This window comes from Oncorhynchus mykiss, chromosome 10 (genome assembly GCF_057628025.1).
Source record: "Oncorhynchus mykiss isolate SJ-2025 chromosome 10, ASM5762802v1, whole genome shotgun sequence".
Lineage (NCBI taxonomy): Eukaryota > Metazoa > Chordata > Actinopteri > Salmoniformes > Salmonidae > Oncorhynchus > Oncorhynchus mykiss.
The window spans coordinates 33709421-33734385 of record NC_143031.1 but is presented as its reverse complement, the minus strand read 5'-3'; the positions used below and the strand labels follow the sequence as shown (position 1 = coordinate 33734385).

Below are 24965 nucleotides of genomic sequence, written 5' to 3'. Positions count from 1 at the left end.
TGCTATAAAATTGTTGCGTAATGGAATTCAGTTTTCTTTATATATTTGTTGTTACTTATTTAGCATCTTAAGTATTTAATATTTTTGTGGTCCACTTAAAGGATTGCTGTAGATAGTGAGTTATTACTTTCTTTTTTTCACATTACTTTTATATCCTGAGATTTTTTTTTTATTCTGAAAATATCATTGAGTCATTGAGTTTTCAATATTGGTCAGGTATATCAGGAGTTCATCTGCAAATACGTTTAGTTTATATTCATGTTTACCAATACTGATACGTGTTACGTTTGGGTCCTGTCTAATTCTTTCTGCAAGCGGTTCAATTGATAGTACAAACAGGTGGGGGGAACCAGGACATCCCTGTCTTCTGCCCCTTTCCAAAGCAATTCAATCAGATAAAGTATTATTTGTGTATATTTTTGCTTTATACAATATTTTTTATTACTTTTATTATTTCAGCTAGAAAGTTCAAAGTTTTGAATAGGAAAGGCCATTCAAGACGGTCAAAACCCTTTTCGTCATCAACAGCTATTATTGATAAATCTATATCTTGTTTTTGTTGTGTATTGTATTAAACTGAAACATGCTCTTGTATTTGTTTGTAAGTGTCTATTTTTAATAAACCCTGTTTGATATGTATCAAGTCTAGTCAAACTTTTGTCATTTCTATTGCTTATAAGCTTTGTTATTATTTTATTGTCAGAATGTATTCAACTTATGGGTCTATAATCAGCAGGGCCTCTCCAGACATTCCTGATTTTAATTTAACTGAAATAATTGTTTGATACGTGGTACTAGGAAGTACTGAATTGCGTGATATGTGTGTAAATAGGGGGTTACTTTGGCCCAGAATGTTGAATAAAATTCTATGGGAAAGCCATCCATTCCTGGTGCTTTTCTCTGTGCTAATGTTTTAACAGTATCTAATATTTTTTTTTCTTGGATGATCTGTTTTTAGTGAATGTTTTGTTGTCCGTTGTTAAGTGCTTCGGTTGTTGAGTCTAAGAAGGCTATAGGATCCATTCAACTGTTTTTAATTCTGATTTATATACATTTTCATAGAAGCTTTTAAAATGGTCATTAATCACATTATTGTTTCTAATTACCACTTGTATCTTTAACTTAAGAAATTATAACTGGTTTAGCATATTTGTTTTGTGAGAGCTGTGAGATGTTTACAAGGTGAATGCCATTAAGTAGTATGCTTTATTTGAGTTAACCTGTAGTTGTAGGCTTTCTTCAAAAGTAAAAGATCGTAAGATCGTACTGTTAAGTTCCCGAATGTTCTTTTTACCTTGTAAAGATTTTTTATGTGCTTTTTCTAAGAGATTTTAAAATGAAAGAAATAGAAATCACTAAATGAGATTAAATTTGTGCAGAGTATGATATTATCATCCCTCTAATGTACGCCTTAAAGTTGTCCCAAATGATATCAGGACTCTGCTTTTCTCTGTCCTGTATGTATACATTTGTAATGGTAAAGGTTTTTAAAAATGTTTTTACGTATAATACATTTCATGTCCAGAAGATGCACTCTGTTCATTCTCTAAACTCTATCACTAAGTGTATTTTTTTATTGGTGTATTAAAACATGATACCAGAAAAAAATCCCATATCACTTTACTGAATCCAGTAAATTGTTGAGTGCATTTTTGGAAATAATTATTGAATAACTTTTCTAATTCTAAAAAAAGGAATAGTGTTTTGTAGTTGGGAATAATAATCTCCAGGTGTTCTGTTAATATTTTTTTTAGATCAACATTTTCATCCTCTTTGGAGGCTCTCTAAATGTGCCTTTTTTCTAACGACACTATGGTTTAAAAGTTTGGGGTCACTTAGAAATGTCCTTGTTTGAAAAAAAATGCACTTTGTCCATTTAAAATAACATCATATTGATCAGAAATACAGTGTAGACATTGTTAATGTTGTAAATGACTATTGTAGCTGGAAACGACCATTTCTTTATGGAATATCTACATAGGCGTACAGAGGCCCATTATCAGCAACCAACCATGGGGGTGGAAACATCATGCTTTGGGGCTGTTTTTCTGCAAAGGGACCAGGACGACTGATCCGTGTAAAGGAAAGAATGAATGGGGCCATGTATCGTGAGATTTTGAGTGAAAACCTCCTTCCATCAGCAAGGGCATTGAAGATGAAACGTGGCTGGGTCTTTCAGCATGACAATGATCCCAAACACACCTCCCGGGCAACGAAGGAGTGGCTTCGTAAGAAGCATTTCAAGGTCCTGGAGTGGCCTGGCCAGTCTCCAGATCTCAACCCCATAGAAAATCTTTGGAGGGAGTTGAAAGTCCGTGTTGCCCAGCAACAGCCCCAAAACACCACTGCTCTAGAGGAGATCTGCATGGAGGAATGGGCCAAAATACCAGCAACAGTGTGTGAAAACCTTGTGAAGACTTACAGAAAACGTTTGACCTCTGTCATTGCCAACAAAGGGTATATAACAAAGTATTGAGATAAACTTTTGTTATTGACCAAATACTTATTTTCCACCATAATTTGCAAATAAATTAATTGAAAATCCTACAATGTTATTTTCTGGATTTTTTTTCTCATTTTGTCTGTCATAGTTGAAGTGTACCTATGATGAAAATTACAGGCCTCTCTCATCTTTTTAAGTGGGAGAACTTGCACAATTGGTGGCTGACTAAATACTTTTTTGCCCCACTGTATATTTATATATATTTTTAACTGGTATGTGACATGTATTCATTCCAAAGTAACATCTAAAACAGCCAGAAAATAAATAAAATGGAAACAGTGGACCTGGTACAGTAGCTGTAATCAAACTTCACTGAGCTGAGGAGAACAGACCATACAGCTACACTCATCGAAATAAAAAAAAAGGTTACAAAAGGGTATTTTGGCTGTCCTCTGTGGAAAGGTTTCTACATGTAACCCAAAAAGGTTCTACCTGGAACCAAAAAGGTTTCTCATTTTACATTCTAGTCATTTAGCAGACTATCTTTTTCAGATTATCTTACAGTATTAGTTTGTGCTGGTCCTCCGTGGGAATCAAATCCACAACCCTGGCATTGCAAGTGCCATGCTCTTCCATTTGAGCAACACAGGACCTATGGGGACAGCTGAAGAAGTCTTTTAGGTTCTAGATAGCACCTTTTCTAAGCGCGTGCACCTTCCAGCCTCTCACATCTTCAATCTCACGCTCTCTCTGTTTCTCCGTTCTGAGAAACTGTCTGTTAGGAGATAAGGATCAGGGGAAAATGTACTGCTCTCTTTGTCTGGGAAGATTTCCCAGGAAATGGGCTCTTGTCACTGTTCTATGTCCTCATGTGACAGCCATTCACTGACGCTCACCCGGTCCGCTGGTGTGATTAAAAAGACCAATCAATATTTCCGTGCTTATCTCATTTAGGCTGGCATGGTAAATCAACAGAGTAGAGGAGATAGTGGAAATGTAGCTGTTGGCAATGATTGATAACGTTAGTTCTCATGTAGGATTGATTTTCAGCTTGAGGTCGAGAAACTAAGAGGATGTCGCTGATGTTTAGAGTTGCGGCGATAACCAGAAAAGTATCGACACCGACCATACCAGGCTCCTCAGAGGAGGAAGGGAAGGACCATCCTACTCAGTGAATTTCATTTAAAAAAAATATTGAAACATTAAGGTTTTAGATAAAACTATATTCAGATGTGACCAAATAACTGCTTAAAACACAGTTTTGCAATGAAGGTCTACAGTAGCCTCAACAGCAATCTCTGGGGTAGCACCATGGTGTATCTAGAGGATAGCTATTTTCCATCCTCTTCTGGGTATATTGACTTCAACACAAAACCTCGGGTTAACTAACTTTAGCCACTGTTTGCTAAAAATCTATGGAAGTGATGGGGGCATGTGAGCACATTTTATTTATTTATTTCTGAATCACTTAAGTACTATCAAACCAAATATGGAGTTGGTTTGGACTGATTTGAGGCAATTTGGACTTCATTTTTCATTTTTTTGTAACATGATCACATGACCCGATCACCAGATTTTTAGCTAGCAGTGGCTAAAGTTAGCTAATGTTTTCTAATGGCTGTTTTAAAGACAACTGAACCATGGATTGCAGTTTCCCCTGGCCCATAGACTACTTTCAGGGTGAGGAAATATGTAAAATAGTGAACCACTCATTTAACATTTTAGTTTCACTATAGTTTTTTTTTCTTATTGAATGATGTGACAACTCGACAATGTAGCTTCTCTGCCTTTATTAATAATACGTTGTGTGGATGATATCACTAATGTTGGAAGTGTTCATACTGTAGTTTGTTGTTAGGGTTCCCAGACAACCAGATGGTCACACACAAATTGTATCTGTATTAGCCAGCCACATGCAATCTCCAGCTGTGAGACTGGTTTTATTTCACCACCTAGAAGATATAATGGACCAAAAGTGCAATCATGTTCTGTTTCAGAAGTAATCAATACTTTTATTGAGTGTTGGAAAGTGTATCACATGGGGTTTGGCGTAGCCTCTTGTGACAGCCTCAGCTAATTTGGTTCTGGGTGCCGAGTTAATAATAATTGATGGGAAGGCTGAAACTTGAAATTGTTCACTCATTTACTATGGGACTAGGCTGCTTTACCCAGCTTTATATTCATCGTGTGAGTATGTTTTACCTGCCATCTCTGCTATGTCAGGGGACCTCTCCAGTTTCTTATTTGTTTGTTGCTCATAAATGTTTGAGTGGTGTTTGTGTACTGTAACTACTAACTCCTGGAGGTGTGCTCTGGTTACAGTTTAATACTTCTAGTCTGTGGCTTCTAGGCTAATTTGGCTGTGCGTCCAACTGCAGCTAGAAAGATAACTAAAGGTCACTAGTTCACAAAATCGACTCAGACAATTGACCCTTTTTTGTTGTGTGTATGTAATATGAAGCCATGAGAAAGGTTCATACTACAGTAGTTGCATTGAGCCACTTTCAAAGGTAATGTTGTATACTGCTGTTTAAATGACTGTCAAGATGAAAATGTTGAACCAAAGAGTAATACAACAAACGAAGGACAGTCATTGACTCCAGAACAGAAGTGTTTAAAATTTGAAGAAATGTTTCCATCTTCTCCAGAGGGGTGTGAAAGAACTCTTCATTTTTTCATTTTATTGCACCTTTATTTAACCAGGTAGGCTAGTTGAGAACAAGTTCTAATTTGCAACTGCGACCTGGCCTAGATAAAGCAAAGCAGTCGACACAGAGGTATACATGGAATTAACACAAACATACAATCAATAATACAGTAGAAAAGTCTATATACAGCATGTGCAAATGAGGTAGGATAAGGGAGGTCACGCAATAAATAGGTCAATAGTGGCGAAGTAATTACAATATAGCAATTAAACACTGGAATGGTAGAATGTGCAGAAGATGAATGTGCAAGTACAGATACTGGGGTGCAAAGGATAAATAAATACAGTATGGGGATGAGGTAGTTGGATGGGCTATTTACAGATGTGCTATGTACAGGTGCAGTGATGTATGAGCTGCTCTGACATCTGGTGCTTAAAGCTAGTGAGGGAGATGAGTCTCCAGCTTTAGTGATTTTTGCAGTTTGTTCCAGTCATTGGCAGCAGAGAACTGGAAGGAGAGGCGGCCAAAGGAAGAATTGGCTTTGGGGGTGACCAGTGAGAGATACCTGCTGTAGCGCGTGCTGCTATGGTGACCAATGAGCTGAGACTCGGGGCTTTACCTAGCAGAGACTTGTAGACCTGGAGCCAGTGGGTTTGGCGATGAGTATGAAGCGAGGGCCAGCCAACGAGTGTACAGGTCGCAGTGGTCGGTAGTATATGGGGCTTTGGTGACAAAACGGATGGCACTGTGATAGACTGCATCCAATTTGTTGAGTAGGGTGTTGGAGGCTATTTTGTAAATGGCATCGCCGAAGTCGAGGATCGATAGTATGGTCAGTTTTACGAGGGTATGTGTGGCAGCATGAGTGAAGGATGCTTTGTTGCGAAATAGAAAGCCGATTCTAGATTTCATTTTGGATTGGAGATGTTTAATGTTAGTCTGGAAGGAGAATTTACAGTCTAACCAGACACCTAGGTAGTTGTCCACATAGTCAGAACCGTCCAGAGTAGTGATGGTGGATGGACAGGCAGGTGCGGGCAGCGATCGGTTGAATAGAATGCATTTAGTTTTACTTGCATTTAAGAGCAGTTGGAGGCCACGTAAGGAGAGTTGTATGGCATTGAAGCTCGTCTGGAGGTTAGTTAACACAGTGTCCAAAAAGGGCTAGAAGTATACAGAATGGTGTTGTCTGCGTAGAGGTGGATAAGAGAATCAGCAGCGGCAAGAGCGACATCATTGATATATACAGAGAAAAGAGTCGGCCCGAGAATTGAACCATGTGGCACCCCCATAGAGACTGCCAGAGGTCCGGATTTGACACACTAAGCTCTGTCTGAGAAGTAGTTGGTGAACCAGACGAGGCAGTCATTTGAGAAACCAAGGCTGTTGAGTCTGCCTATAAAAATGTGGCGATTGACAGAGTCGAAAGCCTTGGCCAGGTTGAATACAGCTGCACAGTATTGTCTCTTATCGATGGCGGTTATGATATTGTTTCAGGCCTTGAGCGTGGCTGAGGTGCACCCATGACCAGCTCGGAAACCAGATTGCATAGCGGAGAAGGTACGGTGGCATTCGAAATGGTCGCTGATCTGTTTTTTTTTTATCTTGGCTTTCAAAGACCTTAGAAAGGCAGGGTAGAATAGATATAGGTCTGTAGCAGTTTGGGTCGAGAGTGTCTCCCCCTTTTTGAAGAGGGGGATGACCGCGACAGCTTTCCAAGAGGATCGTTTTAAACACAACCAAGATAACCAATATTTTGGGAAGGATGAAGTGATTGGGAGCTGGACCTGCTGGTCCTCTTTCTCGGGTATACTGTTATTTTAACAGGCTGTTGTGAAATGTGCTGATGTGTGCTTGGTTGCCAAGTGAAGTCTTGGGCGATATACCGTATATGCCCTATACCGGTGTATTTCAGCTAGGTATTTGGTTTTCTAACTTGCTAGCTAAGTGGCTAGATGGCAATATTAAGCTTCTTGGTTATAACATACAATCAATCCCCTCCTGGATCAACATCCCTGCTGTCTAATATTTGTTTTGTGCGTGCAGCAAACTGTGAGTAGCCTTTCAAGATATTTGTATAACTTTGAGCTGGGTTGTCTGTCCTTGCAATTTGTTTATGTTTGCTTGCGCTTCTTACCATTTAGCTAGTGTCCGCTATGGGAATTTTCTAGTAATTTTTTAGCATTTGTTGGGACCCCAACCCCCAAAATTAGAGTGATAAATATATATACAGTGCATTCGGAAAGTATTCAGACCCCTTCACTTTTTCCACATTTTGTTACGTTACAGCCTTATTCTAAAATTGATTAAATAAACATTTTTCTAATTAATCTACACACAATACTCCATAATGACAAAGCGAAAATGTTTTCAGACATTTTTGCAAATAGAAATATTTGCATACCTAATACCTAAATAAGTAGGCAGACCCTTTGCTATCAGACTCGAAATTGAGCTCAGGTGCATCCTGTTTGCGTTGATTATCCTTGATGTCTCTACAACTTGTAGTCCACCTGTGGTAAATCCAATTTATTTGGACATGATTTTGAAAGGCACACACCTGTCTCTATAAGGAGCAAAAACCAAGCCATCGACGGAATGGTCCATAGAGCTCCGAGACAGGATTGTGTCGAGGCACAGATCTGGGGAAGGGTACCAAAGCATTTCTGCAGCATTAAAGGTCCCCAAGAACACAGTGATTGAACTCTTTGGCCTGAATGCCAACCGTCACACCTGGAGGAAACCTGGCACCATCCCTAGAGTGAAGCATGGGGGTGGCAGCATCATGCTGTGGGGATGTTTTTCAGAGGCAGGGACTGGGAGATTACAGGACAATGACCCTTAACAAACAGCCAAGACAATGCAGGAGTGGCTTTGGGACAAGTTTCTGAACGTCCTTGAGTGGCCCAGCCAGAGCCTGGACTTCAACCCGATCAAACATCTCTGGAGAGACCTGAAAATAGCTGTCCAGCGACACTCCCCATCCAACCTGAAAAGGCTTGAGAGGATCTGCAGAGAAGAATGGGAGGAACTCTCCAAATACAGGTGTTCCAAGCTTGTAGCTTCATATCCAAGAATACTCGAGGCTGTAAACTCTGCCAAAGGTGCTTCAACAAAGTACTGAGTAGAGGGTCTGAATACTTATGTAAATGTGATATTTCCCTTTTTTATTTTTAATACATTTGCAAAAAATATTTTAAAAAGTTTTTGCATCATCATTATGGGGTATTGTGTCTAGATTGATGAGGGAAAAAATTATTTAATACATTTTAGAAGGCTGTAATGTGGAAAACAAATGTGGAAAACATGAAGGATCTGAGTACTTTCCATATGCTGTGTGTGTGTGTGTGTGTGTATGTATATGTCTCGTTCCTGTACCATAATGGGTATACAGTATTACCGTCAGTGCACACAAGGGGCGATATATACTGTATACCCAGTATGGTACAGGAACGGTATGAAAATCAGGATACCACCCAACCCTAGCAGAGCGCAACCAATCCACTGATCCACAACCCGACTACCCCTTACATGACTAAGTCACAGTATTCATGCAGGTTTTATAGGGTTCCTGTTGTTCCTCACAACGATCACCATGGAGTTCAGTTAATGAAAAGCACCATGTTGAGTAACTGGAAAATGTAATAAATGGTAATAAATGGTCTTCTACATAAACACTCTGACAACAAATTCCTTTTGGCCTATCTTCCTTCAAGTTATAATATTTTCACATTTTCCTTCTACTTTCTCCTCTAAAAATTATTTATCCAGTCTTGAATTATCTTCAATATGTTTCTGACTCCTGTCTTTTTTTCCCTGCAGTGTTCCCTGTTCAGTGTGGGATGCTAGCGGACCGGTGGCGAGCCGAGGCTGAAGGAGCATGGTGAAGCACCAACCCTTGCAGCAGGTCTATGAGAAGCAGCTGTGTTTGTCCTTCCTCACTGGGATCTATGGCTGCCGCTGGAAACGCTACCAGCGTTCCCATGACAACAGCTCCAAGGTGAGCGAGAAGACTTTTGCAAATGTCACAAGATGTTCTGTTGTGGACAAATTATGGGTGTATTGGTATGTCCTCTTCTCATACCAATCAATGGAATATCTGAGAGTTAGATTGTCCTGACCTTTAATTGCACATGCTGACAACATGCCTGGACTTGTTACGGAAGACCACTCTTGTTCTCAATCAGTCAAATGACTTATTATTAAAGGGAGTGATGTACAGAGAGACCTGTCGTCTTGTCTCCTCTCATCGCCGTGTGACACAGACTGGGGAAAGATAGGCCTCAGTATCAAATTCCAAAGGAACTGATGCCCTTTCACTCACCTAATCAAACTGAGACAAACTGATGCCCCTTTAAGGAGTAAAACATCTATAACCCGTACTGAATGACTGTAAGACATAATATCTATTTACCCACATGGACTGAGGCCAAAACAGGGGATCTGTGCTAATGATGTATGGCTGGAAAGCCTGCGTTAATATAGCTTGCGTTAATAACTAGGCTTGAGCTCAATAGGAAAACGCTTTGGATCTCCTCATCGGACATTTACTGAGCAGCATGAGACCGCAAATCATCAATGATAATGATGAGTTACCGATATAGGGATTGATACACCTTCACAACCACAGTTTGTGTGTGTGTGTGACCCTGTACAGGATGTAGAACAAAAGTCGGCTAGCCTGTTTATTAGGCTGTCATTAGCACTACTGCAGCACTTGATTTAGCTCCAAGTACCAAAGTGGAATCACTGTTTAAACCAGAACGATCTTTCATGAACTGGTTACCGTCTGACGTTGTGTTGTTATGGTCCGGCTACTTAGAGATTTTAGTGTAAGCAATGAAAAGCTTGGCAAACGTCAGCAGCTGTGTTGACCTAAATTATGAAACTAGCCTTGCTCTCAGTGAACAGTTTTACAAAACTTTGCTTAGCTTTTATTTTAGGCCACTGGCATGAAAGTAGGTATTTGGGCAGTGTAGGGCTAGGAACAGTGAGGGGCTTTGGCAACAGTAGTAAAAATGTCACTACACAACAGAAGTCTGTTAATTGAAGAACTGCCTTGTCCAGACCACGGGTGACAGATGAATTTCCAAAACTGATAGTGAGGCTTGTTTGTAAGCAAAACAAAGCCAGGAGCCATATCACCTGCAGGGAAAGAACAGTGAAATTGTTTTGGGGACTTAGATACAGTAGCCTGACACGTGTGAGATGGAGCACAACAATATCAGTCAGCCTGCCAGGCAAGAACCTGCCTGAATGAACCCTACCTTAGATATATGCTTCCTGGAGAGAAATAACATATTATAAGCCTTATAATAAGACATTATAGTTCATAGGTGCTTATAACAAGTAATAAAGTGTTATACCTGTCAGCTTTCTGTAAAATGTTAGCATGTACTGTATTTTCTTGTCTAGAAAGGGGCAGAGTGTAGAGTGAGTAGTGTGCATTGCTATAGAGGTCAGTGTGTACTATATAACTCAACTCATTTTAAAGGGCTAGCAGAACATAATTCTGCCCATCCTGCATTGAAACCTTATCACACCTCAGGAATAATTTAAACGTTTTCTATTTGTCTGATTCTGTTCTGGAGGCCCAGAAATGTTCTAAAACCTCTACATACACGAAAAAAGTGACAGACAGGCAGGCAAGCAAGCAAGTAAGTATTTACCAAAAGCAAAAGTCTGAGTTCAATGCATTCAACCTTTCAGGAAAGATTTATTATAGCTACCGTCCTTGTTAAATTGTTAAATTTATCCAATAGCATACTTTAAAAAATGTAATATTATTAAATGTAACTCAAATGACATTTTCTGTAAATAGTGGTATGTAACACTTTGCTCATTGTAAAGTATTAGGTTTGTGGCAGGCCTTGGTAGCCATAAGCTTGTTGTAGAAGTAAATGGGGGTGTTTTTAATATAATGCTTCTACCCAGACTCCCAGCTGTGTGTGATGCAGACTGGAGTATCAGAGCCGCTCCTGCTGTTCTTAACTTGTCATTGGACTACAAAAACCCAGTATGTTGTCCATAAATTAGGCCAGTTAGTAGGGAATGTGTGAGCGGGGCAGTAATGAGCTGCTGACCAAGAGGAAAAATACAAACACACAGCTGCACACCTGCTTTCCCTCTCTCCATTTACAAAGCACTCACTCACACGCACACACGATGCACACTCATGCACACAGACATTCATATCATCCAAATACACATCAATGAGAATCACATGTTCATCCCTACACATACTAAATGCAACTCTCTTACAATACCTATCTCTCCGACTCTTATTATTAGAGTTAATTCTTGACCATTGAGAGAGTGCTACTGTGATTCCCAGAGTTGACCCTCCTGTGTTTGTATATCATCGCTTTTTCTTCTGTTACTTAGTGGTATTACTTTGAGTAGTAGGTTGTTATTTCTCAGAAACAGGTTACCTCTGTCCTGCTCTTCAAGCCCATAGAGAACTTTGTAATTAATGACCTAGAAACGCTTTCGCTCAAGATTAGCAAACCATAAAGCAGCCCATGCTGAACAAGTTACATTTCTAGCTGGAGTTGAATTCATAGCTCCATCAGTTGTCATTGAGACACAAATTATATTTGTCCTGTTTTTATGTGCGTATTTTCATGTAGTACCATGCACCTGATATGGCAAAATCCATAGGATAATAAGTGTGCATAGTACTGTATCATACAGAAGTGAGATGTACACGTCTGTCTGAGGAGGTTTGCCGGAAATGGTAGGCAGTCATAAGGTTTCTCTGATTTAGCTACTTCATTGTGATGAATCAATGTCCTTCTCAATAGATGAAACAGTGTGGTAGGGCAGCACTGTCTATCAGGGTTATAATTAGCAGGCTGTGAAGACGTTAGAGAGGGAAGGAGAATGAAGCCAAGGCACAGTCTGGAGGAGGAAGTGATGGGATTAGAAGGACGTCAGGATTAGACGTCATCAGCTTGGTGACAATGACACTGTGCTAAAGACTGACTTACTGTATCATCGATAGTGTGGTTGGTTATGGTTGTGTCTGAAATGGCCCTACTATACTGTAAAATGACTTCCACTGTGACTGGCTGTGCACTGGGCTGGTTGGTGTATCTCACATATTGGCAAAAAAAGACTACACCTGGAAAGGTGAAAAGATGCCTGCAAAATGATTCATTTCGACTCTGCATAGGGATGCTACCTGTTTGCCCAATATGACTGGGGGTACCTACGGACCAGAGTTGAGAAACTGTAAAATGTGCTAATGTGCACTTAGTGTTTGTCCAGTGGGGGAGTGTTTTCAGTAAAAATAAAGAGTTATCTCTGAGCCCCATCATCCCTCTATTGATAAACCAGTAACCACAGATGGTCTATGGAGCTCAGGGAGAAGAACCAGGCTGGGGTCACTGACTGGACTTCATTGTTTTCAGGAACTACTGTGTGGATATTTCTACTCCCTTGGGTTTTAAAGGTGTGAGAGGTATGATCACCCACTGTAATGTGTTGTCTGGAAAAGGTGCAGAAAATATTATTATCCTTGGTTGTCTCCCAGCACTAGCTAACTTCCTGAATTAAAGGAATCGAAAATAAAACACCTATGCACTTTCACCTCAGCGTAAGTCGACCTTAAATCAATTAAATAAAACCTGACATTGTCAGAGCCCCTTCCCCATGTCACTTTTCTATTACTTCTATTTGTCACATTAGGTCCAGAGTCTAACTTTACTCCTTTTAGTGCCATGAAAAAGTGTTTGCCCCCTTACTGATTTTCTACATTTTTGCATATTTTTACTTATGCTGAATGTTATCAGATCTTCCACCAAAATATTAGATAAAGGGAACCTGAGTTTACAAATAACAACTGTACTGATTTTATTTATTTAATTAACAAAGTTATGCAACACCCAATTCCCCTATGTGAAAAATGAATTGCCCCCTTACACTCTGTCATGACGTTGGCCTCTTGGAGTATAGCAACCCCATCCCCCTCTCCCTGCCCCCCCCCCCCCTGCCTCCTTCAGCTAGGCTGCTGTGGTCAGAGGTCGTGAATTCCTGAGAAGACCTCATGGACACACAGTTATAGAGTAGTTTTTCATGGAGACAAAGGAAATCCTTCCACCTCACAGAACTTGAGGTACGAACAAATTTCATGTTCCGGAGAAAGTGTAAAAGATCGGTGAAGAATCCAGCTACAAACTGGTCCGTTTGTCACAACTTGGGAAGCCCATGGGAGACGGTGTGGCCACTTTACCATAACACTTATGTATATATATATTATATAATGTTTATATAATAGCCCCAGATATAAGGTTTACATCTAATTGTTGTATAAGATGAATGAGTGAGTATGATACTGTTTGTAAAATTGTGTAATATGATTTTGGACTGTTTAATAAAGGAAAACCCAAAAAGGGAATTGGAGTTAACTAAATCAGAGGACCGCCCCTGAGCCCAGTTAGGGTCAGACATCCTGGGACAGCCCTTTTCTGCCATTCCGAATAAAACCCAACTTTGAGAAATTATCAGCAGACCATGTTTTTCTCCATTAGGGGAGGACAAAGGTTGTAGACCATTGCTGAATCTTTTAACCATACCACGTGGTTAAACTCTTAGACTGTCGATACCGACAGAATGAGAACAAGTCTTTGATATTCATTACTAGTCTGCAGCTAGGAATTCGGTATCATTGAATGCAAAGAACGACAACCGCCGAAACATCCATTCTATAACGAATGTCAATTTGAACTACCCCGTCTAACCAAGACCGAGAGGGAGAGAGACGGACAAGTCTACGAAAGACACAAACTTTTCACCAGCGATCAAGATAACACACTGAGCGTAAATATATATATATTGATTGCAATTGTTCCCGAATGAGTAAGCGTTCATATGTAAAGGATTAGTATTTTAATTGTTATAATTCTCACTCTGTAGTGACTTTTTGGACCCCCCCCCCCCCCTCCTCCATTTCCCCTTTTGTCTAACAAGCCGCTATGCCGGTTCAGCCCACTAGGGCACATTTTCCTATCATTTCATGTAACCACATTTACAGTGTTTGTTTGTTTATGCATTTCTGTGAATTACTTAGTAATAAATAAATGACTTAAGACAATTGATGTATGGATGACTCATAGTGAAGACTGGGTTCGTGCAGATAACCAAAAATGTACGGCGTTTGGAATGAGACTAACGTGAGGTAAAACAAATAAATAATTAATCAGAAGACTACTGATCAGATATGAAAATATCTGAAAGGTTATATTGGGAAATTATAACTTTGTAATCTGAATACTTTCCTTGGTGCCCCGACTTCCTAGTTAATTACAGTTACATGATTATTCAGTTTAATCGCATAATACTAATTACAGGAATCTTAGATAAAAAACTAAGTCTTCAATTTAATGATAGTAAAGACACGACAACTCAATAACGGGTTCTGCCACCTTAAGCTGCAATGACTGCAACCAAATGTTTCCTGTAGTTGTTGATCAGTCTCACATCACTGTGGAGAAATGTTGGCCCACTTGCATGCATGAACTGCAACATCTCAATTGGGATTATATCTGGACTTTGACTAGGTCATTCCAAAACTTCAAATGTGATGCTTTTTAGCCATTTTCATGTAGACTTGATTGTGTGATTTGGATCATTGTCTTGCCGCATGACCCAGCTGCGCTTCAGCTCACAGACGGTTCCTTCTATTAAGGCAAGTCACCCAGGTCCTGAGGTAGCAAACCATCACACTATCACCACCATGCTTCACCGTTGGAGTTTCTTACTTTGGAATCCAATGTTTGGTTTTCGCTAGACATAATTGGACCCATCTCATCCAAACGTTGACTGAAGTTTGCCAAAAAAGCACCTGTAAGCACCTGGATGATCTAAACTTAATAGAAGAAATCGTGTATTACGCTCTGTATCAGAGAATTGTACAGGAGAATGTCAGGCCATCTGTCTGTGAGCTGAAGCTGAAGCGCAGCTGGGTCATGCAGCAAGACAATGATCCAAAACACACAATCAAGTCAACATGAACATGGTTAAAAAGCAATAATGTGAAGTTTTGGAATAACCTAGTCAAAGTCCAGACCTAATCCCAATGGAGATGTTGTGGCAGGACTTGAAACCAGCAGTTCATGCAAATGTTGCTGAGTTAAAGAAGTTCTGCATGCAAGAGTGGGCCAAAATTCCTCCACAGCGATGTGAGAGACTGATCAACAACTACGGGAAGCGTTTGATTGGAGTCATTGCTGTTAAAGGTGGCACAACAAACAGGTGTGTCAGGTGGCAATTACTTTTTCACACAGGGGCATTGGGTAACTTTATTTATGAAATAAATTAAATAAGTATGTAATCATTGTTATTTGTTCACTCAGGTTCCCTTAACCTAATATTAGATATTGGTTGGAGATCTGATAATGTTCAATATAAAAAATATACAACAGTAGAGAAACCTATGTAGTGGGCAAATACTTTTTCACAGCACTACACACACACACACACACACACTTGTCACGGCTGTGAAGTATTGTGTGAGACCAGGTAATTGACTGTCTCAACAGAAGTAGTGTGGCGGTTACCTCAGAAACCAGACATCATTTAAACACCAGCCCTCTACTCTCCCATTCTCCCCTGTGCATTAACTCTAACCATAGAAGGTGAGGCCTCACTGATGAGATTCCTAGCCTTTCCTCTGAGTGCAGTGTAAGTGTTAATGTGGTATGTTACTAAAGCACCTTATACCACCCACCACTGCGACCTGTATGCTCTAGTCGGCTGGCCCTCGCTACATATTCGTCGCCAGACCCACTGGCTCCAGGTCATCTACAAGTCCATGCTAAGTAAAGCTCCGCCTTATCTCAGTTCACTGGTCACGATGGCAACACCCACCCGTAGCACGCGCTCCAGCAGGTGTATCTCACTGATCATCCCTAAAGCCAACACCCCATTTGGCCGCCTTTCCTTCCAGTTCTCTGCTGCCTGTGACTGGAACGAAATGCAAAAATCGCTGAAGTTGGAGACTTATCTCCCTCACCAACTTTAAACATCTGCTATCTGAGCAGCTAACCAATCGCTGCAGCTGTACATAGTCCATCGGTAAATAGCCCACCCAATTTACCTACCTCGTCTCCATACTGTTTTTATTTATTTACTTTTCTGCTCTTTTGCACACCAGTATCTCTACCTGCACATGACCATCTGATCATTTATCACACCAGTGTTAATCTGCTAAATTTTTATTATTCGCCTACCTCCTCATGCCTTTTGCACACAATGTATATAGACTCTATTTTTTTTTCTTTTTTTTTTCTACTGTGTTATTGACTTGTTTATTGTTTACTCCATGTGTAACTCTGTTGTTGTCTGTTCAAACTGCTATGCTTTATATTGGCCAGGTCGCAGTTGTAAATGAGAACTTGTTCTCAACTAGCCTACCTGGTTAAATAAAGGTGAAATAAAAATAAATTTAAAAAAAGGTGAGGCCTCTGATGAGATTCCTAGCCTTTCCTCTGAGTGCAGTGTAAGTGTTAATGTGGTATTCCCCTCTTAACTACCACGCGTCTACACATTATCGCCAGGCCTCTAATAATAGACTGTAGGAGATGTGGATGAGGTGCAGCACTAGTCTGGCCATCATGAGATGTAAAGCTGACTACTGGTCAACTACACCTGGCTGTGGTCTGACCTGGGCCACATTCAGTACGCAAACGTTGTAAAACGTGGCAGATAGAGATGTCATGAATACAGCTGACATTATTCCATATTCTTTAGAATTACTTATTTACATTTTAGTCATTTGTGACTTACAGTTAGTGCATTCATCTTAAGATAGCTAGGTGAGAGAACCACATTTCCCCTCAATAAAATAATTATAATTGGGAAATTTTCTCTTTTGCAACCTTGTTCCCTTTCTGCATGCGCCCCTGACCTGTTTTACCCCCCTCAATCCAGTCAATTACTATGGGGGAAGTGCCTGGTAATCTGACCAAACTTTCAAGCCAGTCATGCCAGAGGACAGATGAAAGGTGGAAGTTATGTTACCAATCAGGGGTTACCAAGGGGAAATTCATAAAAAAAATATTTTTATACAGTTTCGTTTTAAGATGTGATTTGTTTTAGGCTTGTTTTACTCATTGTGTGATTGTTTAAGCTGAAAGTTGTGGAACGTTATGTTAAAAGTGTTATAGAAAGTACATGTCTTCTTAATTCTGTTGTGTGTTCACCAGTGGGAATGTGCATGGTTCATCATCTTGTGCAGCACCTTCTCCCTGCTCCTCTTCTGGGCTTACTTCTGGTTGGAGGCCCACAATGACTACAACCAATTCAACTGGTGAGTGCAAGTTAGTCCTTACCAGAGTGGCTGTGAGCTGAGTTTGCACCATTGTTTCTGTCCCCCAGAAGCAGTCTCTGTCTTTTTGAGCAGCTTTCAATTAGTAATTTAATGTGTGCGTATTTCAATATGTCCTATCAGGGCTGGTCCTCTTATCAAGACACTGGCTCAACTTCCCCACCCTCTGTCTCTCTTTCTCAGGTTACTATACAACCGTTCTGGGGAATGGAAGGACGGCACTGTCCCCATTCTCGCAACCACCGCAGTTGGCTTTAGTTACATAACATTTTTAATGGTAAGTTTCATGTTTTGGTTAAATGCCTGTACACACAGTAAAACACATGTTGTTGCTGCAGGTTCAGTAAGATCTAACCTGATTGTGGCTCTGTTCATATCCAGATTTTAGCACTCTGTCATATTTCACTGGGACAGCAGCTGAACCTCTACTGGATCCACAAGGTAGGCCTTCAAATGAACTCTGACCTACTGATGAGGAAATGAATACCATGTTACTGTTAGCCCTGCATAGGAATGTGTAGAACAAATCAAACTGTTGATATGTTGGTCCCCACAGATTGGTGTGTTGGCTGCCTTGATCACCACTGTCAGTGGTGTGGTCTCCATCAGTGATGTGTGGGGGGACGAATGGGACATCATTCTTATATCGCTACAGGTCTACATCTCTCTTTGTTGGTTTCTCTGTGCGTGTGTGTGTGTGGGTGAACAATGTTATAAAACTCCTGTCTTTCTGTGTTGTAATTCAGTCCACAGGTCCTTTCCTGCACATAGGAGCTCTGGCTGCTGTCACAGCGCTGGGTTGGCTGGTCGCTGGACATGTGATCCGTGCAGGGAGAACCAGTAAGTATTGGGTTGGATTTTGATTGGCTTTCACTGTAACTCTAATCAGGATACCAATAGTATACATTATTACATTACTTCATGATTATTATCATTATAACCATAAAGATTTTTGATAATGAACAATGATTGCAGCAGCAGTCAGAAATCTGGGACCTAATGTCCTCACTCTATGGTCTTCCTCCTTCCCAGAGTTCCACATGATTGTGTTGCTTGTCTACCTAAGTGTCCTGCTGGTCCTCTACATGGTTCCCCTTGCCATCACCTCACCCTGTATCATGGACAGGAACAGCCTCAAACCTCGACCTGATGTCATTGGAAGACGGGGGGCTCCAATGGTGAGTCTGTGTCTCCCTACAGAATCTTCTTGCCTCCTACTCTCTAGCCGCTTCATGTAGATCCTAAGGAATCTCCACATGTAGTCAGTCGGCTGCTAACCTATTTCCTATTTCTTTAAAGCTGAAATAATTTGCCTTTCCACCTCTAGCTCAAATGACTGCCATCAAATTCTAACAACCCATGATAACCCATTGTACCTCCTGTCTCTCTGTCTGTCCCCCTGTGTGTGTGTGTCCTGTGCTGTAGCTGGCTCCAGAGAACACCCTGATGTCCTTCAACAAGGCCCTGCAACAGGGGGTCAGCTCCCTGGAGGCCGACGTCTCCGTCAGGTACCCAACCATACTCTACCAGCCTATAACCTAACCCCACCCTACCACCTTAATGTTAGGAGTAATGAGTTCTCTACAATAGACCGGTAACGGCAGGTGGGCCTTTCTGTAATGAAGCCATAGCAACATTCACAGCGTGTAAAAGGTTATGGAGAAAATCTAAACACCCCCGTTCTGACCCTGCCTTTGACATAGTCAACTTGTTTTAAGACAATTTTAATCTCACATCCATTCCTTTTCACTAGTGCATTATAGCCTGTTATTACAGGCCCATTTTAGTACTCCCATTGCCACAGAACCTCTTTATTTTATTTATGAAAGCAGTGACATAAATGACATAAATGTTACTGGTTCAGTGATGTCAGTCTGTGGTCCCAACTGTCCTCTACAGTCTGGACGGGGTGCCCTTCCTGATGCGAGACCGCACCCTGAGAAGGACCACTAACATCGCCAAGGTCTTTCCAGACAAACAGCACGAGGACGCCTCTCTCTTCAATTGGACAGAGATTCGCTCTCTAAATGCGGGGCAGTGGTTTTTGGAGGTACCTCTCTCCCCCATCTGTCTCTCTCTCCCTCTCACTGGGTATATGTCTCTCTCCCTCCTTGTATTGCTCTTTCTCAGTCTCTCCCCTTCTCTAGTCTACCCTTCCCTCTCCCCACACCAAGTATATTTTTTCACTCCACTTTGCATCACTTCATCAAATAAAACACCTCTCTTCCCTCTCTCTCCAGAGCGACCCCTACTGGACGGTTGGGTCTCTGACAGGGAGGGAACGGAACCGAATGGGGAACCTGACAGTGTGTAGCCTGGTAGAGATGCTCCGCCTGACAGCCAGAGCCAACCGCTCAGCCCTGTTAAACCTCCAGAGACCTCCCCCAGAACACCCACACTACAAGACCTGGATCATGGACACCCTGTGGGCCGTCCAGAGGTCTGGGATATCACAGAAGAGGGTGAGGAGGACTTTCTGTGTATCTATCTGTCACTGAGTCCTTAGCAACATTGGTAGAGATGTGTAAATCAAAAAGCAGGTCCAGACTCTTACCCTGTGTCTTGTGCCCTGTGGTTTTTTAGGTGACGTGGACTCCGGACACAGACAGGGGCCGTGTCAGGGGGCTGCAGCAGACCTCCTTAGAGAAACTGTCAGGGGAGGAGGTCAGACACAGGGGCATCAGCAGCCTCACCCTGCGCTACTCACAGGCCAGTAACAAGGACATTCAGTAAGACATACTACTGTTACTCTCAAACTCTAACCCTAACCATTCACCTGCTGGGATTGTCCAAAATGTTATCTGGGAGGTCCAAACATGTAATCTAAAAAGTCCTAGAATCTTATCTTAATCCCTAACCCTAACCTCACCCTGCGTTACGGTTACTCACAGGCTAGCATGTCCAATAACTATTTATCTTTGTAGGGACTTCCTGGTGAACAACATGAGTGTGATGGTGTACCCGGTGAATGAGCCGTGGCTCTACTCAGTGCTGTGGTGCAGCGGAGTGCCTTCTGTCTCCTCCGACGCCCCCCAGGTCCTCCGCAAGGTGCCCTACCCCATCTGGCTCATGGTAAGAATCTCCGTCTACACCACTTCATTGCATTAACTACACTTTTGGTACAGTATAGATGTATGGAAGATACCCATGAGTGTAACAGTCAATTTTCTATGACTGGGTACCCCTTTTAACTGCTACAGTACAGAGGCTGGGGACCGCAGGGGAGAGTACAGATAGTGACTAGGGAACAGCAGAATAGCTGGGTAAGAGCGAAGTGAGGCATGGGGACACAGCAGCAGACCCAACGACACAGCTCGAGACTAGGACATAAAACTCAAGTAGTTTCATTCATGTTCTGATCGTCATCGCATGTTCATCATGATGAGAGGTACAGTATATTTGTGGTGATGCTGCGATCTAGTGGTGGATGTTGGTTCTGAACAGCTGTTCTTGTTTCCAGAGCCCATATGAATACTGCTTAGTCTGGATCACCTCAGATCTTGTCTCCATCGCCATAGTTACAGGAATATTCATCTTTCAAAAGTAAGTACCCATTTTCCATTACGATCAAACTGAATCTCCTTTCATTTAGCTGTGAATGGTTGTGTATTTGCAGCATAGCCGTCATCCTCACACTTTTGAGTATTTCCAGAGTATTGCAATAACAATGCAGAGTTCTCTACTACACTGATCCCTGATGAAAGCTGGATGCACACACTTCGGTGATATGTCTGCTCTGCTCCATTGTCTAGTCTGATGTACTAAGTGTTTCTTAGGACTGTTGTGTAAATGTAAAGGTCTGTGTGTTCTGAACTTTGTGTTGCGTAGCCTTCTGCTTCTGAACTGACGCTTCTGCTCTTTCCCTTTCACTGCCCTGTCTCTCTTCTCCTCATCTGGCAATTTCTCTCCTTCTGTTTGTCCATATCATATTTTTTTCTTATGTCCTCTTTCATTCCCTCCTCTCTCTCGTTCTTCCCTATTTGTCCTCTGTTCTGCCTGATCTGTTCTGACTGATTTTGTTCTGCCTGATCTGCATGCTACGTTTCTCTGCTGCACTCTGGCGTCTGTCAGCTATCACTTGATCAGGTAACTGGGGTGACTCCCATGTTGCTTTGTTGTTTTCTGTCCTTGTGCTTTAATTGTGCCTGAAGCTCTAACGGTTGTACTCAGTGTACACTGTTTCTTTTAGATATGTATTCATCAATATGGATTCATCATTTGACTATGCTTATATTGACTCTAAATGTGTCTCTGACTGTGCGGTGTCGCCCTGTCAGATGGAGGATGAGTGGCATGCAGAACTACAACCCAGAGCAGATCATGCTGAGTGCTGTGACACGCCGGCCCAGCCGAGACGTCAACATCATGAAGGAGAAACTCATATTCTCAGGTCCGTAATAAATCAAATATAATATAGGCATTTAGCAGACACTTTTATCCAAAGCAACTGACAGAACTGTTGGAAGTTGACACGGAAACATACAGTATAATCAGTATGTAGTCCATTCATGTATCAACCCCACAACCCTGATGTTGCCAGCACTATTCTTCAACTAACTAACTAACTAACTAACCCACTGAACCAAATCAAGAATGGAAAAGAGTGAGGGTCAAAGTTGAACTCTTCTTTTTTTTTCTCTCTCCTTTTTTAGAGGTAAGCAATGGAGTAACCAATACAGATGAACATTTATATCCAGAGAATGGCTATGACATTGGGCAGTACAAGTGAGCTGTGTCTGTATACCTGGAGAATGGCCAGGACAATACACACTACAGATGAATTGTCTCTGTACCTGTTTGAGCTGGTTGTGCTAACTACACTTATGACGGCATCACACGGAGACTGCAACAGACAGAATCACAATGGCTGCTACTTTAAACGTAGATGTTTCCGCCAACATGTTAGAACTTTGAACTTCTAAAAGTTGTGAATGTTCAATGTTTTGAAGACTGTTGATCTACTTGCTGGAGTGACCTTTTTAAAAGTTGTATTTCAAGCAGGATCATGGGATGTTTTTTCTTCTCAACTGTACATTTTTTTAAAATATGACTGTTTTTCAATGATTTTCTTTTCCCTCAGAGGATTGTCATGGTTTGGTGTTCTAAATAGTATGCTATTATAAGACTGAATTCACTCTCATGATGAGTAGTGTGTGTCGTCCTATCGATGTGTGAAGGACATTTAGCATCATTGGGAATGTACACTGTTCTTGCATTGTGGTTATACAGGTATGAACATGAAGGGAATTCAATAGTCAACATAGTCCATGTTGCAATCATATTTTCTCTGCCTATTTTGTCATGCCATGATTGGTTTGCTTTAGGTTGAAGTTATTATATCCTTATCTCTTCACGTGGCTGCCTTTTTGTAAACTAGTTTCCTGCTATGTTACAATAACAGTCTGTTGCAGCGGCAGTGTGTTTCAGTACTTATATTGTTATATGACACAACTCCTATAAATAGTATTTCAGGAATAGTACCAGTCAAAAGTTTGGACACACCTACAGTACTCATTCCAGGTTTTTTCTATATTTTTACTATTTTCTACATTGTAGAATAATCAAAACTATTAAATAACACATATGGAATCATGTAGTAACCAAAAAAGTGTTAAACAGATCAAATATAATCTACATTTGAGATTCTTCAAAGTAGCCACCCTTTTCCTTGACCGCTTTGCACACTCTTGGCATTCTCTCAACCAGCTTCCTGAGGTAGTCAATTAGAATGCATTTCAATTAACAGGTGTGCCTGGTTAAAAATGAATTTGTGGAATTTCTTTCTTTTTCTTAATGGGTTTTAGCCAATCAGTTGTGTTGTGACAAGGTAGGGGTGGTATACGTAAGATAGCCCTATTTGGTAAAAGACCATGTCCATATTATACCAAGAACAGCTCAAATAAGCAAAGAGAAATGACAATCCATTATTACTTTAAGACATGAACGTCAGTCAATCCGGAAAATTTCAAGAACTTTGAAAGTTTCTTCAAGTGCAGTCTCAAAAACCATCAAGCGCTATGATGACTGGCTCCCATCATGACATCTGCTGCAGAGGATAAGTTCATTAGAGTTACCAGTCTCAAAAATTGCAGACCAAATAAGTGCTTCACAGATTTAAAGTAACAGACACATCTCAACATCAACTGTTCAGAGGAGACTGCGTGAAATAGGCATTCATGGTCGAATTGCTGCAAAGAAATCACAACTAAAGGACACCAATAAGAAGAGACTTGCTCTGTCTTTGTGAGACGCAAAGTAGGTGAACGGATAATCTCTGCATGTGTGGTTCCCACCGTAAAGCATTGAGGAGGAGGTGGGATGGTGCTTTGCTGGTGACACTGTCAATGATTTATTTAGACTTCAAGGCACACTTAACCAGCATGGCTACCACAGCATTCTGCAGTGATACACTATCCCATCTGGTTTGCACTTAGTGGGACTATTATTTGTTTTTCAACAGGACAATGACCAAACACACCTCCAAGTTGTGTAAGGGCTATTTGACCAAGAAGGAGAGTGATGGAGTGCTACATCAGATGATCTGGCCTCCACAATCCCCCGACCTCGACCCAATTGAGATGGTTTGGGAAGAGTTGGACTCCAGAGTGAAGCAAAAGTGCTCAGCATATGTGGGAACTCCTTCAAGACTGTTGGAAAAGCATTCCAGGTGAAGCTGGTTGAGAGAATGCCAAGTGTGTGCAAAGCTGTCATCAAGGCAAAGGGTGGCTACTTTGAAGAATCTATAATATAAAATGTTTATTTAACACTTTTTTTGGTTACTACATGTTTCCATGTGTGTTATTTCATAGTTTTGATGACTTCACTATTCTACAATGTAGAAAATAGTCAAAATAAAGAAAAACCCTTGAATGAGTAGGTGTTTCAGATCTTTTGACTTGAACTACAGTATATGTGGATCATATGTGGAAATAAAGCAATAGATGTCCCTTTATCTTGGGGAAACATGACTGTGTAGTTGTACATCATACACTATGGATATATATATATTTTTTTTTTTACCTCTGTGCAAATGTACTTACTGTCATTTTTAAAGTGTTTCTAGTCAATATTAAACCCCATAGTTGTGTGAGTTGGCAAAACAAGTATATTTTTAAATTGCAGTGTTTCACAGAGCTGTTCCTTAATAGTCCTGATTGTGCTATTATAAACATTTCTCCATTCATTATAAATGGCACACTGCTAACAACAGAATGGTCAAATCTGTTCAGTTTAGGATTATACATTTAGGAATAAATAGGCCTGTGTTGGATTAGGCCCAATCCAGGATATATGGTGTTAATGAAGGATTTGGACAACACTTCCACCATGTGGACTCCTGCTCTGAAGTAAGGGTGGAGTGATGTTCCTCTCAGATTTCCATCTGAAATCAGCGACTTGCTTAAATAAAGAATGTAAATGTATCCAGTGTGCTTATTTCATGCCTATGCAAATGTTCATAAATTACTGTATTATGAATCATTTTACCAACCAATTGTAGGCCTATATTGCCGTACCTCTGCTGGTTGTTCTTCCTGATGAAAATTCA

The 24965-nt window shown here is 40.9% G+C and overlaps 1 protein-coding gene across 2 annotated transcripts in view; it reads left to right on the top strand.

Annotated features, from left to right (window-relative positions):
* The window catches only part of LOC110533678 (glycerophosphodiester phosphodiesterase 2), a 44472-nt gene extending 19632 nt beyond the window's left edge, over positions 1–24840 (top strand). For both annotated transcript variants that reach the window (XM_036990086.2, XM_021618127.3), the window contains exons 2-16: positions 8914–9091; positions 17298–17401; positions 17603–17696; positions 17801–17860; positions 17976–18074; positions 18166–18259; positions 18452–18597; positions 18845–18927; positions 19319–19469; positions 19660–19881; positions 20003–20148; positions 20344–20491; positions 20880–20962; positions 21697–21809; positions 22072–24840. In XM_036990086.2, the coding sequence (XP_036845981.2) occupies positions 8972–9091; positions 17298–17401; positions 17603–17696; positions 17801–17860; positions 17976–18074; positions 18166–18259; positions 18452–18597; positions 18845–18927; positions 19319–19469; positions 19660–19881; positions 20003–20148; positions 20344–20491; positions 20880–20962; positions 21697–21809; positions 22072–22148 (1740 nt within the window). In that variant the 5' untranslated portion in view covers positions 8914–8971 and the 3' untranslated portion in view covers positions 22149–24840. The remainder of the gene's footprint in view (positions 1–8913; positions 9092–17297; positions 17402–17602; positions 17697–17800; positions 17861–17975; positions 18075–18165; positions 18260–18451; positions 18598–18844; positions 18928–19318; positions 19470–19659; positions 19882–20002; positions 20149–20343; positions 20492–20879; positions 20963–21696; positions 21810–22071) is intronic.
* The last annotated feature ends 125 nt before the right edge of the window (positions 24841–24965 follow it).